This window comes from Lingula anatina, chromosome 1 (genome assembly GCF_051362555.1).
Source record: "Lingula anatina isolate TDL-2025a chromosome 1, LinAna3.0, whole genome shotgun sequence".
NCBI lineage: Eukaryota > Metazoa > Brachiopoda > Lingulata > Lingulida > Lingulidae > Lingula > Lingula anatina.
In genome coordinates this window covers 66773761-66787861 of record NC_141767.1, presented here as the reverse complement: position 1 = coordinate 66787861, position 14101 = coordinate 66773761, and the positions used below count along the sequence as shown (strand labels likewise).

The following is a 14101-nucleotide window of genomic DNA, read 5'->3' as shown; positions in this document are numbered from 1 at the left end:
TCAGACAAACTGTCGCCACTCAGCTTGCTGCGGGCAATCATTACAACACTCCGGTATTACTGACCAATTGCAGGTCAGCTCCTTAATACTTAATTGCAACGTGTTCACCGTATGCGTCCATCGTCAGATCATTCCCAGCAACCGGACCGCAGAGTCACAGAAAGTGTACAAGAATACCATCTCTACATAACGCGTCACAACACAAGACCGGCAGAAGGTAAGAAATGTTATTTTAACCCACCAACCCTTCCTGTACTTCGGCTAAACATCCAACTCACATTTGGTGTCTTTAGTAGCCCCACTTTCAATAATTGCCAACCTCGCTCAAGTATCCATCTCAGTATTTTAACAATTTATCGCGCCACTCAGTTGTCAAGGTGCTACTGCTCGAGCAACACAGGGAGACTTCCGCTCTCGCCACCAACACCAACTAATTATTGAACCGAGTAAATAATTTCTTCATCTCCTTTCATATAGCAACTGTAAAATACGTTTCCCTTGTCCTGCGTTCGTTTCATCATTCGAATTTACTTTAAAGAATAGGAAGACCCTAAATTTTCCACGCCCGCATTTTTATGTACAGGCACAGATGTGTCTGTACATATTGCCATCACCTGTGTCTGTCGTCGCCGTCGCCGATGGCGATGGCGATGCCGATGCCGATGCCGATGCCGATGCCGTCGCCGGCGCCGTGCACTTTCCTTGTAAACACGATAAGTGGAAGGCAGTTTCACTTTTTGGCTTTATATTTACAGAGCTGATGAATATTCATAAAACGCAGGTCAAGTTCCAAAATCAGCATGATCGGGCCATTATAGTAGAAGTTATGCTGTTTTTTCACTTTTCAGCATGTATGCAACCTTGTAAACACATTTTAAGGAAAACCGTTAGGCCTGTCGTCATGTAACTCTCAGGAGTCATCAATCTTACTAAAACGCAGGTCAAGTTCGAAAATCAGCATGATCGGGCCACTATTTTAGTAGTTATGCGGTTTTTTCATTGTTCAGCATATATGCAACACTGTAAACACAATATAAGAAAAACAGAAAGCGCAATTGTCATTAAACTCACAGGAATGGTCAGTCTTACTAAAACGCAGGTTGAGTTCGAAAATCAGCATAATCGGGGCATTATTTTAGAAGTTATGCTGTTTTTTCACATTTCCTCACATTTCCTCAGATTTAATTCTTAGGCATGTTAATAGCCTTATTATTTAAGTAATAAGATACGTAAAAGTGTTTGTTTGACATTTCCTGCATCTTTACAACATTGTTAGTTGATTATGTAAAAATGATGGTAAACTTGTTATCATGTATTGTGTAATAAAGTGTCAAAAACGGAAATAAACTCATATCATTGCAGTTTGTCAGATTCAATCATCCACTATGTTCAGAATCTCAGAATGGAGGAAATTGGACATTTAACACTGTTCTATTGATACTGTTCTCATCTCATCAATTTTCTTAGTTGGTCATAAAAAAATGGCAGTAAAATGTTTATTTTGTTTTATGTTAAAAAAGTGTTAAAAACGGAAATAAACCCATTTCAGAACAGTGCTCTCTTGTTTACATTTTTGCATTTTCAAGATGTGACTTTGAAGTTCCATGGGCCTGAAGACCTTTGGTCACATTTTCTGAATATCTGTGATACTAATATTCTATAATTAAAAATTAATGGTCATTATGCTGTTAAGCATTATATAATATTGCATCAAATTGGAAGAAACCCCTATTTTGGGCACTGCTCCCATGATGACCATTTAAGGAAAATCATGTCACTTACTGTTCTCAAACTTACAGGAAAGAAACATGGGACTAAAATACAGCTTCAGTAGGCAATGCAGTCTGTTTGGTAACTTTTTCTGGCAATTTAACAGTTTTTTGTGAAAATTTAATTTTTCACATGTTGGCATTTTTAAGGTGTGACTTTGAAGTTCCATGGGCCTGAAGACCTTTGCTAGTCACATTTTCTGAATATCTGTGATACTAATATTTTATAATTAAAAATTAATGGTCATTATGCTGTTAAACATTATATAATATTGCATCAAAATTTGAAAAAAAAAACCCTTTTTTGGGCACTGCTCCTATGATGACCATTTAAGGGAAATCATGTCACTTACTGTTCTCAAACTTACAGGAAAGAAACATGGGTCTAACATACAGCTTCAGTAGGCAATGCAGTCTGTTTGGTAAATTTTTCTGGCAATTTAACAGTTTTTTGTGAAAATTTAATTTTTCACTTCTTGGCATTTTCAAGGTGCGACTTAGAACCTCCACGGGCTTGAAGACCCATGCTAGTCACATTTTCTGAAAATCCATGACACATATATTTTATTATTAAAAATTGATGTATTATGCTGTTAAGCATTATGTAATGTTGCATCAAAATAGAAGAAAACACAATTTTTGGTGCTTCTGCCATGATGACCATTATGGGAAAACCGTGTTACTTATGATTGTCAAACTTTCAAAAAAGAAACACAGGACTAAAATGCAGCCCGAGTTGGAAAAGCAGTCTAATTGGCTTCTTTTTCTGGAAGTTATACATTTTAGTGAAATATTCATTATCTTTTTGGCATATTCATTGTGGGACTCGGAGCTCCCATGGACATGAAGCCGGATGGTAATCAAATTTTCTATATGTTCATGCTATTTATAGTCAATAATCAAAAATTGGTGATAATTATTCTATAATTTATTATGTAATGTTACATCAAAATTGACAATAATCTTTTTGCACTGCTACTGCAAACATTATGAAAAGAAAACTGTGTTATATACTATTATATTTAACTTATGAGTATGATTTTTAGGATTGGCATGCAGTTCAAATTAGAAAGCCAGGTCAATAGGGTTATCATTTATTATTGAATTTTATGCAATTTTGTGTGAAATTTCATTTTTCTCATTCTGGCACTTTCTAAGTATAAATTTGAACATGATGGGCCTGAAGCCTTATGCTTTTACTTTCGTTGGTGTTACCTGTTGTGCAAAATTAAAATTTGATGTTGACTGTGCAGTTAAACATAACGTATTATTGCATCAGAATTGGTAGTCTCCTATTTTGTGCATTATTGTTTTGTGCTTTTCTTAAGTTGTGACTTATGGGCCTGAAAGACCTTTGAGAGGGTCAGTCTGTAAATTTCCCTTGGGTATCACTTAGCTAATTTCAGTGTTATAAAGTAATTTGCCTAAGTAATCGGCCATTAAATGAGATTACATAAAGCACACTTGTTGATATTTCCCTGTAAACTCCCATAGGTTAAGCTCTCTGCTAGATTAATAATAAGGAAGCAGTGATAATTATGCAGGTGAATTTTGTTTAATATTGCAAATAAGTTTTAAATAATATATATATATATATATATATATATATATATATATATCAAACTCAAAGATTAAAAGTTTGAATAGCAGCTTCATTGGAATTATATTTACCCCTGCCAAGGAAGTTATATTTTCACCCCTGTTTGTCATCAACATAACTAAGAAAGTTATGGACCGATTTTGCTGATATTTTCAGGAACTGGGCCAAAGTGGGCCAAAGAGGACAATAATCAATAATAATCAACAATTGCTACCTTGGCAGAGGTCTGCACTCTCGGAGCGCTTCTCTAGTTTTGTTATGTTTTCCTTTATAATTTTTTCTCAAACACTTGCATTTGTGACTTTTAACTCTCATCCGCCTGAGGCTCTGACATTTCTGTATTTCCACATAAGCAGTTGTATTGTTTTTTATGTCTTTAAACATTATGTTACTTATGTAATATTATTTTATGCACTGTCATCATTTTTCAAATATTGAGACTTTCATCATGTGAATTTAAACTCATGGTCCTGAAACTGTAATCTTATTGAAAGGGTAGATTGAGACCCATCTTCTGGGTCTTCCGGAAGACAGTCAGGTTATTAAGTTTATATTGCCTGGTATCTATTTTTTCTTCTGTTGGAAGACCATCAAAATGGAGGATGGATCAAAATAGATACTTTGGAATACTGTCCGCAAATATCTCTGGGTCCGCTCATGTTACTGACCATTTTACCTGTTGTGCATGATTAAAATTCAGTGTTGACTGACAGTGCTATTGTAAGCATTATTTATTATTGCATCAAAATTGACAAAATGACCTATTTTGCATCTTTATTTTCTGTTTTTTGTCTGTACATTTGACAGCTTTGCTGCCTTGTTCAAAGTGTTCTGAGCAGGGGCACATTCGGGTCTTTCACCTGCTGTTGATGAACTCGAATTCTATCTATAGTATGCTTGTCTGGCCAATAAAGAATTCATTGTATGTGGGATATATTGCTGTGTAAATGACATTTTGTGATTTTTAAGTCATTTTGTCATTTGGTGTTAGTACCTTCCCTGTATTTAAAGTCAATGATTGACCCTCTATAATTAGGTCACATGTTGTCCCCACATTTTTTCACTTCTTTAATGTTGTTTAAAGAAAATTTGGCAGTGGTCAGAAGGCGTTTCAAATTCGGGGCTTGACGTCGTTAAGATAAGACAATAGACAATACAGTTGCCTAGTAACAATAAATACACAATCATTTTATTGTCTGAAGAGCCTGAAAGAGGCAAAAACATTTACGAGGAATAATTAAACATTCCAATCATTATGTCACTTGTTTTATATAAAGAAAACTGTTTTAATTATATACAATTATTGACTTAGGCTGAGGCATGCAAAACATCATGAGCCAATAATTGTTTTATAATATAATTTAAAACATCAATGTCAGTGTCCTTCATGATAACAGCAAATGTTATAATACGCCACAATGTTTGCTGTCTGATGATGACAATGTATTTCTATTACTCTGATTTGTCAAAAACCATCATTTACTTATGGCGTAAGTCATCGGTATTTTGTTCATGACATCAGGAGTTTTATTAGACATCATTTCCCAGATATTAGATTGTTTTCTGTGCCAAATATATAATAATTATTATAAAATAATTTCTTGACCCTTCTCTGGCAAATTAAAAATGCTGTTGAAAAATATTTTAAGGTAAATCTAAGATTTTTTGGTCTTCAAATGCCTGAATTTGAAGTTATTGTCAATTAATAAGGAGAGTCAACGACTAAAGTGTCAAATTTTTTTCGCACCTTTTGCCAATTTTAGCTCCCTAACATTGATATTTTTTCCTTGGGGTCCATCACTTTGAAATGAAACCATATGTCACTTTATATCATTCTATAAGTGTCTTTTCAGGCAAAGCATCCAGTCTATAGGGTTAAGAAGAAGCTATATCATGTGTTATCATTAGGATAATAGTAGATGCAATGAAAATAGCTGTCTTGTTTTTTTCCGTAATTTAATTGCCTATATATTGTTTTTACGGAGAAGCACCTGTGCAGTATTAATCACTACCTGTGGTGATTTATTGTGAACATGGAAAAAAGACCAAGTTTCAGCTGCAAAGAATGATTTATGTGATTGAACATTAGATGGTTTATGGTGTATAGTTTCTTTTGCCCTCAAATATACTTGGTCATGATAATCAAATGATGCACTTATCATACAGGTTCAGTCCTGATTCCCATTACCTTTGGCCAATACGCATAAAAGCAGCCAACAGCATATTAAACTAAGTCTTGTAATTCTGGACAGATTATTAATTTATTATAATTGCTCCGAAATTCAGGGCAGACCTGTCCTATTGGAGAATAGGTTTGTGTGCATTAGTTGGTGACTGACTTCATTGGATTCCCTTTAAGTTACAGTTAAATACATTTGTTATGGATCAGAATTAGACGGCATTCATTAGGCATTCTTGCATTGTATCCTGAATTCACACCAAGGCTTTATTGTGAGAACATCAGCAGCTATATCTCTGAGCTGCTAGCATTTGGTTAAAGGCTGTCTGTGAAATGGAAGCTTTTTTTAGTTGGCTTTGTCAACCCTTGCTACAATTGCTATGTGGTGTGCCTGCAAAGAGAGGTGAGTTAAAGCTGCGTGTTCAGGTCAGGGAATGGTCGCTGTGTGATCAGTGCATGCAGCAAAAAGGAATTCAATTGAACATATGTGATATTGAAACAATTTACATTTGATGGTCCACCTAGCTCAGATATGGCTGTTAAACATGAAGACTCTCTGTGTATGAATCTAGATTACATGACACCATATTGAATTGATAGAAATTCATAGCAATTATGAATTGTATGTTGAATATTTTTGTAATAAGCATCAGTTTTATAGAATATTTTTGGGAAGGAATGACGGGGAAAACTCCACTGGAATGTGCATGTTTCTAATTTTCCAGATTAGATCCAGGCATTGTGATACATTTGTTCTTGTCATTATTAGTGTGGTAAATTACAATAATGTGGAGGACACAATTTCACTAAAACGTTTGGTTTAAGATAGCAGTTTGAGTAGAATGGCTTTTTTTCTGCCCCAGGTCTGCCTTGCTGGAAGTTTTTTTTTCTGGGGCCAGGTTGTTTACCGTACACATTTTATTTGATGGGCTTTATTTGGACAAATCTGGTTAATTTTAACAGTTTCATTTAATAGAGATCAATGTGCAATTTTTTTTTATGTTTTTTTTTTGCCATATTTTCTGCAGAAATGATCATAGATCAAATAGATGTAACTGTTCTTTGAAATATTAGTTCTATTTTGATGTTTAAGAAAGAAAGATTAGATCAATCTTTGGTTGAATCACGAGTTGTACTTTTATAACATGCTAACATGGTATATATGCTCAATAATTTTTTTCATGCATTTGATTAAGTTGCATTTAATATCTGATAAAAAAAAAATTCATTAATAAATTTTAACAGTTTTATTTATATAAGGTGTATATTGAAATATTGACCATAGATGATTGTGGACAACATGCATCTATATGTGATCTTGGGTCATCGTTTCCATTCAGTCAGCTGTTGCCACTGCTATTAAAAGCCTTGAAACCTTAGATTGAAGAGGTGTTATTACACTGGGGCAGATGAAACAAGTGTTCATTTCTTGGAAATATCATTATGCACCAAGTGTACAAGAGCTGTCAAAAAGTCTCTCCTCGTCTCTTAATGGTTGTATTTTTTCCTGTAAAGGAAAGTACACATGCCACAGGTATAATTGTGCCTTGTGGCCACATGATATGTAAGGTGCTAACAAAAAGTTGTCATCTCTCTCTTTATGTATTTTGATACCAAAAAGAGAACATTTTTAAAAGAAAGAATGTTATCAGGTTGCTTATTTCTCATCTGCAATATGATGACCTTGGTAGGTGTCCAACTTGTGTGCTGCCCACAATTGAACTTGGCTTATGATATAAGCAGTATGTGCGTCACACTTCCATTACTGGCAATCATGCATGCAATTGTCTCTGGTTGTTAAAGCAGGTTTATATTTCTCTAAAAATCATTTCATTTCTGTCCTATTTTGAGCTAGGGCTGCATGCCTATATCAATCTAGTTGGCGATCTAAGTGAAATACCCATAGGCCTCACTTTGTCTGCTGAGGCATGTCTGTTATATAGCTTAGTTTAAGAATTGAGCAGAATAGTCCTCTGCTGGGAATACTATAGCTAAAGGAAGGACAGTTATCTTAACAAAGAACAGTAGAAGGTTAATAGATAGATTGAAGTGGCATTACTTCAGCTTGTAAGGAAATGGAAAATTCTCCGGAAGGATGTGAGCATGCCTTCAGCGAGCCCCCATATATCTCGGCAAGATCCAATGTAGAAATTCTGAAGCCTGTTTCCCTGGATCTATTGTAGATTTGGCTGTAGAAGTAAGGAAAAGATGAACATGAAAGCATTTAGTTGGCTCTTTTTAAGACTAAATGTGTCAAAATTGACCATAAACATACATGTGCATTTACATATTATGTCACAATGTGCTGCATCTTCATAGTTACCAATATTTACATGCTGATGCATGTGTCAAATTTGACATGACATGATTTTCAACTGAGCATATGTTTGAGATTGAGACCTGTTGTCTAATAAAAAAGTTATTCAGACCTCGCCAGTAATTGCTAGGGTCTACAAATCAATTTGGACTGCAGGTAAAAAGTGAACCAGCATTATGATTGAAGGCTCCAGGTTCCAGGCTCCAACCATTGCAAGGTCTTTCTCAGAATTCTGAATGGGTTTCTGTTCCATTACCTGTTTTCAAGTTAAATTAGTGCTATTTGATTTGATTTGAAATATATGACTTTGAGTTTCATTGTTGTCCAATTTGATGACACATTACCTCACGCAATGTTTCTTTTGCTTCTGTTTGTCAATTATTGCAAGTTTTACATTCCAATTACATAATATAATATATTTTTAAACAGGTTCTTGGAATTTAAGTGTAAATGATCTAGGATCACCAGAAGATATTTATATATATATGTTGTTTTTAGGAATACAATTGTTCATTAGCACCTTACCATGAGCAACAAAAGAGGCATTAAAAAGTTGCAATCCTGAAACTTCTTAGGACTTGAACTGATAATTGTCTGGTATATCTTGTTATTTGCAGGTGATGTAAAAGTTCAGATGGGGATAGGGGAGGATCATACCTCGCCACAGAACAAAAGAAGACGGAGCTCTGATCCAGATTTTCAAATCTTAGACAGTAAGTCATCCTCATCTTTTATATCAGAACCTATCAAATCATAAATGATATGGCATTTTTTTCAAAACTTGTCTACTTTATGAGTTACACTAACACATTGAACTTGTTAATATTAATCTAGAAATTAAAGGATTCAACATTTAATTACTTGTTTGCAAGTAAAATTTTAAAATATTAAAAATATTAGAATGAAAGAAATTTGCCAAGTGTTTGATAATCATAATGTTTTTATCAATGCATATTCATACATGCTAGAACAAATGTGATTTTCTTTTTGTAATTATGTGTATAGATTAATACTTACTGTTTTATAAAGTTTAATATATATAACTTATGTTATAAAAAGCTCATTAGTACACATTTAAAAACATGCCAAACATCTCTCTAATTTTGGCTGAGATAATATAAGTGCCACTGTCAATTTTCAGACTTAGATGGGAAGACATACAGGTCAAGATGCAGTCTTCGATTTTTAACCTTGCACAAAGGTCCACACAAACGTCGCTCCATTCTCAGGGTCTCCAAGGAAACGGCTTCCATATTGGACCACTATTACAATGGTCCAGCTAAGGTAGATACGTAAGGTAGCACAAAAACAGAGGAGGTAGACACTGTTTATTAGAACGAATGAAAATGAGACAAAATAAATTTAGATAATTAGATAACCATATTTTTATGTGTAAGTTAGTAATTATAATTTGTCTTAGACATTTATATAGCACTAATAATAATGATAAAAATTATAATTTTCCTGGATATTTCAACTTTTCCCTGAATCACCAAGGTATGCCATATTTCTCAATTTTAAAACCATGACAAAATTATTTTTTCATCAACCAGTTCATGAGCTATAGGTTTCCAATTTTTGACTCATTTTAATAAAGATTGAGACTGGTGAATTTCCACAGTGATGGTGAAAATGGAAATTTAGAACTAGAAAAGTAGTTTATAGTTCATAATTTTCTCAGATGTTTTGGATGGGAAAAAACTTAAAAGTTCCTGGAAAAAACATTTTTGAATAAGTTTATCTGATATGCTTTGCCGATAAAATAATGATTTGCTCTTTATTTCTGATGATAGAATAGGATATCTGTAATCAAAATGAGGCACAGCAGGGTATTTATTAACCAAAAGATGTGACCAAAAACATTTCTTTATGATTTGAATAATAAACAATATGACCATTATTAAAATCGTTTCACATTCAAGTTTAAAAACTGTCATTGAAAAGGCTGTTTTGACAAACTATAACTAAAGATTGTGTTTTATTCTGAAATCTGGGTGTTTCCATTATAATAGCTATATCTTGCAAAGGTTGCATGTTTATTTATACAAGTTTCTGTGTATATGTAAATATACATAGGGGTTGTAATTAATGTCCAGGTGGGCTTACAAATGAATTGCTTTCCAATACAAAATACTGAACATATGTCAAGGATATCCTCATAAGTTTTTTCTTTCTGCATCAGCTGTCAACTCACTCAGAGGATTCTTTTACGTCATTTGACTCATGTTTCATAGTAACCTTACCTTGAGAACATAAATCTCGCCTACTAGCATCCAAGTTTGACTGAAAAGCAATAAATGCTTGTCACATCGCAAAAGATGATATAAAACCCTTTTCAAAAATTCCTCTTTATCTTGAAACAATTCATTCCAGACATAATTGATTTGGTATTCAAAGCCACTTTTGTTTTTGAGTCTTTTAAGCTCAGGGAATCAGAATAAAATGATTTAATTGAAAATTGTATTAAGGTTATGCATTTTGTTATTTTTTTGTAATCCATCTAATTTTAAATCTGATTTTAGTGTCGGAGTAGAATCTGAGTAGATGGATGGGTGGATAGGTAGATTCTGAAGTCGACATAGATTTTTTTGAACGCAGAGCAAGAATACCTGACTTTCAAACAACCTTTTATGAATCCCATCCAAGGTTATGATAATTTTATCATCATTAATGAAGTAATATTATGAATTATTAGAAGAAGCATGTCCTTTATTTCCACATTCAACTAGGATACAATTAACTGCTGTGAAAGACCTTTGTGGAGAGGTAGCTGAAAGTAGTTGTGTTACTGGGTTTATTGAATATAGATAATGTGTATGACGCACACATACATGCTGTGCAAGCCCCTGTAGTTAATACAATTCCCTGTACAGTGATGTGAGAATGCTCAATGTGTCAATATCAATGTGTTATGCAAAGGAAAGCTTTTCTATAAATGCTGGCTTACATCAGCAGAATTAAACCCTGTCAAGCCAAAATGTCCCTGACGTATGCTTTATGGATTTCTCATAATAAAAAAAAGAAGTAAAATTCATGTGATTTGATAACAGGTTATTTTTAAGGTGTTAGTATCACTTATCAGCATTCTGAAACAGTACTTTTTAGGTTTGACAGAATAAATACAAATGTAGGTCTGAAATGTTCTTTTGTCTGAAACTAATATTTAATAGAACTCACAGGTGTGCTTCTATGTCAGTATGACATCATGTTCAGTCCACGCTGATGTCACCAGGTGTTGTTTGTGTCACCAGGGGTCAAGAACTGTTGTTAATGTTCCTAGTAGTGTCACACTGGGGGGGGGGGGGGGGGGGGGGTCATCTTAAAGTCATTTACAGCGTGTCTGCCCTTGGCTCTATTATTGATGTTACTTAGGCTCTTCCTAATCCATCTGGTCTGCTTGATTCCTTTCATTTTCCAGTGGCTTTCGTTCTTCACTCTCCTGCCTGTTGTGTGGTTTTGCTACACTTAACAGTATCCCTTTATTACCAAAACATACTCAGTCTCTGTCCAAAAGTGTTGTCAAAATATGTTGATCTGTGAGCCAATTTTCGGGATCTAAATTTCTATTTTTTTTTTTACTTTTACCAATACAATTTACCAGTCTCCCTCTCTGCTACTAGAGTGGTTCATAGATTAGAAACTTAGAATCCTAAAATAAGTCTGTAGACTGTAATTTTGTCAGTGCTTTTAGATTTGGTAGACTTTGATGTTTCAGGGAAAAGTGACGATCTTGCCAGAGAAATGAAGTGTTTGCTGTATAAGGGGTACTAAAGCACACACATTGTGCCACTAAAAAAATAATATTTGAACTGGGTAACTCAAGAAGGCCATTTAGTTGGAAAATTCACACACAGCATTGTCATGAAGTGTATATGGCACAACATTGTTTTACTATCAATCGAGTTTTATCATCTACTTCTTTTTTACCTTCACTCTGAAAAAAATTGCTGTGGCTTCTTGGCTGTTGGTTGTGGGTTGTGGGTTTGACAGCAGGAACCTGTGGTGTGATCTCATTCAGTAAAAGATTTTTTTTGTGAACAAATCTTTTAGAAATGTTAGCAAATTACAGGAAATTCTAAGAAATTAATCTATATTTTACAACCTTTATTCAGAACATAATGCATATTACAAATGATAGACAGCTTTTGGGTATTGCTCAATGTTTTACTCCTGTTTATATTTCTATCTTCCTTTTAATATTTTCCCTGTTAATTTTTCAGTGCCTGTTACATAGGATAACTGACTGGAATTTCAACATCTTTAGTCTCGACAGCCTTACCAGTGGTGGGTATTTTTGGTTTTCTAGATAGTGTTTTATTGATAATGATTTATTGAAGTACATGTTATAGTTATAGGCTTTACGTGAATTTTTGTCCCAGTTTTTCTCCTGATAAGACATGTCATTATATGTAAAATTTTGAAGGATATGAAAATAAGTTTTAATAATAATAATAATAATAATAATAATAATAATAATAATAATATTAATAATAATACATTCATAAAAAACACTAAATAACCAAAAGATTTGAAGTTATACAAATATATTAGTGTGAAGAAATTAAAAAAAAAAGCAGATTTGTACACTAAGATCAAATAAACACAGTCCTCTGAAAACTAGGTAAAGAAAAAGGAATAAAAATGTTGCAGAAATGTTTTAGTTTTGATCTTTGGTACTATGAAATGAGATTGAGTATTTTCCCTTAAGTTCTGTAGGATTTGGAGATTTAAAGATGATTCAGTTTATCATACAACTCTTAACTTTGTAAAGATGAGGGTGATGGAACAATTTGTCTTTTGTAGCCAAGTAGTTTCGTTCTGAAATTTTTGCCCATTTATTAATGAGACAATAAAAGGAATTTAGGTCTTTCATACTCACAATATTAGTGCTATTGTGGTAAGTAATAGAAACAGAGTACATTAGATCTGTAGCATGAAGCTGCGAATGACTGACAACCTGTTTCAAATTGTGAACTAATTTGTGGTTTGAAAAAGTCTCAGAGGCTTCCTTCAGTTTAATATGATTTCTGCAGAATTATTTTACAAAACCACCAGCTTCTTACTTACGTAAATTTTTAGTCAGGCAGGTTGTGGTTTTAGCTGAACCTGTCGTAAAAATATAGATTTTGGTAGGAGAGTCCCTTTTAATGATATTTCATGAGCAAAAATAAAAAACGACTGCCTATACTTTTATGAGCAATCAAAAACCAGCACCTCCCTGCTTCCATTTGTATTTAAACATGATAATAGTGTCAAATATACCTGCATGTGATGTGGTCATGGGATATGTTGAAATATGTAATTTTGTCCCCTAATCTTTAACTTTTTGAGAAATTCAAAATGGCTGCCAGTGCAACATATTAAATATGTTACACATGCATGCATACTAACAAACACCATTTTCAAGCTCAATCCATCATTTTTATACTCTGTTTTTCCAAAGAAGTAGACATGTATGTGGGATAAAGTGTTCATATCTGTTGTTATTAAGTCCCAGTTGTTTGAGTTCCAAAAGACAGAAGGCCATAGAAGTTAATCATAATTTTAGCTTTTGGGTATCTATTTCAGAAAAAAATTGAGGCACCATATTGCAGTCTTATTTATAGTGCTGTTGAAATTATATTGACAGTTGCCCCCAGGAGTAAAAAATTATGAAACCAAAATATCTAGCCATCTCAAAAGACTAATTATAGGAGTTGACAATTTCCCTTGAAAATGAATTTTTTAATATTACATAGTCACATTATTAAACAGTTGCTAGGAATAATCTCTGCCTCACGGCAGTAAACAAAGACAATATTTTGCTTTGTTTTCTCTCGGCTTTATTTGTTTGATCCTACCCATGTACATTTTCCCTAGGGTTTTATCATCAGTTTTCCAAGTTTTGCTTGTTGTTTGGAAACATTAATGAAATTAGAGTGATGCCACTGAAGTGCACTAATGGAGCAGTTGTTCACTGTTAATAGACAGTTGAATGAGAACAGCAATTTGATATGGGTTCATCATGTGTTGTAATAGATTACAAGGTCTTTTAAATGGAAGTGCTAGTGCTCTTTGAGAAGAGCTGGGGTGTGTATACATGGAAGCAGCACTTAAAAAGAACTGTGAGATGCTGTCTAATTTTGTGTTGCTATTACAAGTATTTTACTATATGTTATACTATAAGTTAAATGAAGGCTATGTAATTTTATTTGAGTTTAATAATGGGGCCAATAGAAAATTTTTATGCAAGTAGA

At 33.6% G+C, this 14101-nt stretch overlaps 1 protein-coding gene across 13 annotated transcripts in view; it reads left to right on the top strand.

Annotated features, from left to right (window-relative positions):
- Positions 1 to 14101, top strand: part of LOC106169704 (high affinity 3',5'-cyclic-AMP phosphodiesterase 7A) — a 41595-nt gene that overhangs the window by 20112 nt on the left and 7382 nt on the right. For 6 of the 13 annotated variants that reach the window (XM_013549292.2, XM_013549300.2, XM_013549363.3 and 3 more), the window contains 3 exons: positions 8483 to 8578; positions 9007 to 9149; positions 12086 to 12149. In XM_013549292.2, coding sequence (XP_013404746.2) covers positions 8483 to 8578; positions 9007 to 9149; positions 12086 to 12149 — 303 coding nt within the window. Of the gene's footprint in view, positions 1 to 73; positions 218 to 5356; positions 5952 to 8482; positions 8579 to 9006; positions 9150 to 12085; positions 12150 to 14101 lie in introns of those variants that run through there. The other 7 variants (XM_087018090.1, XM_087018097.1, XM_087018135.1 and 4 more) reach the window with 3 other exon arrangements.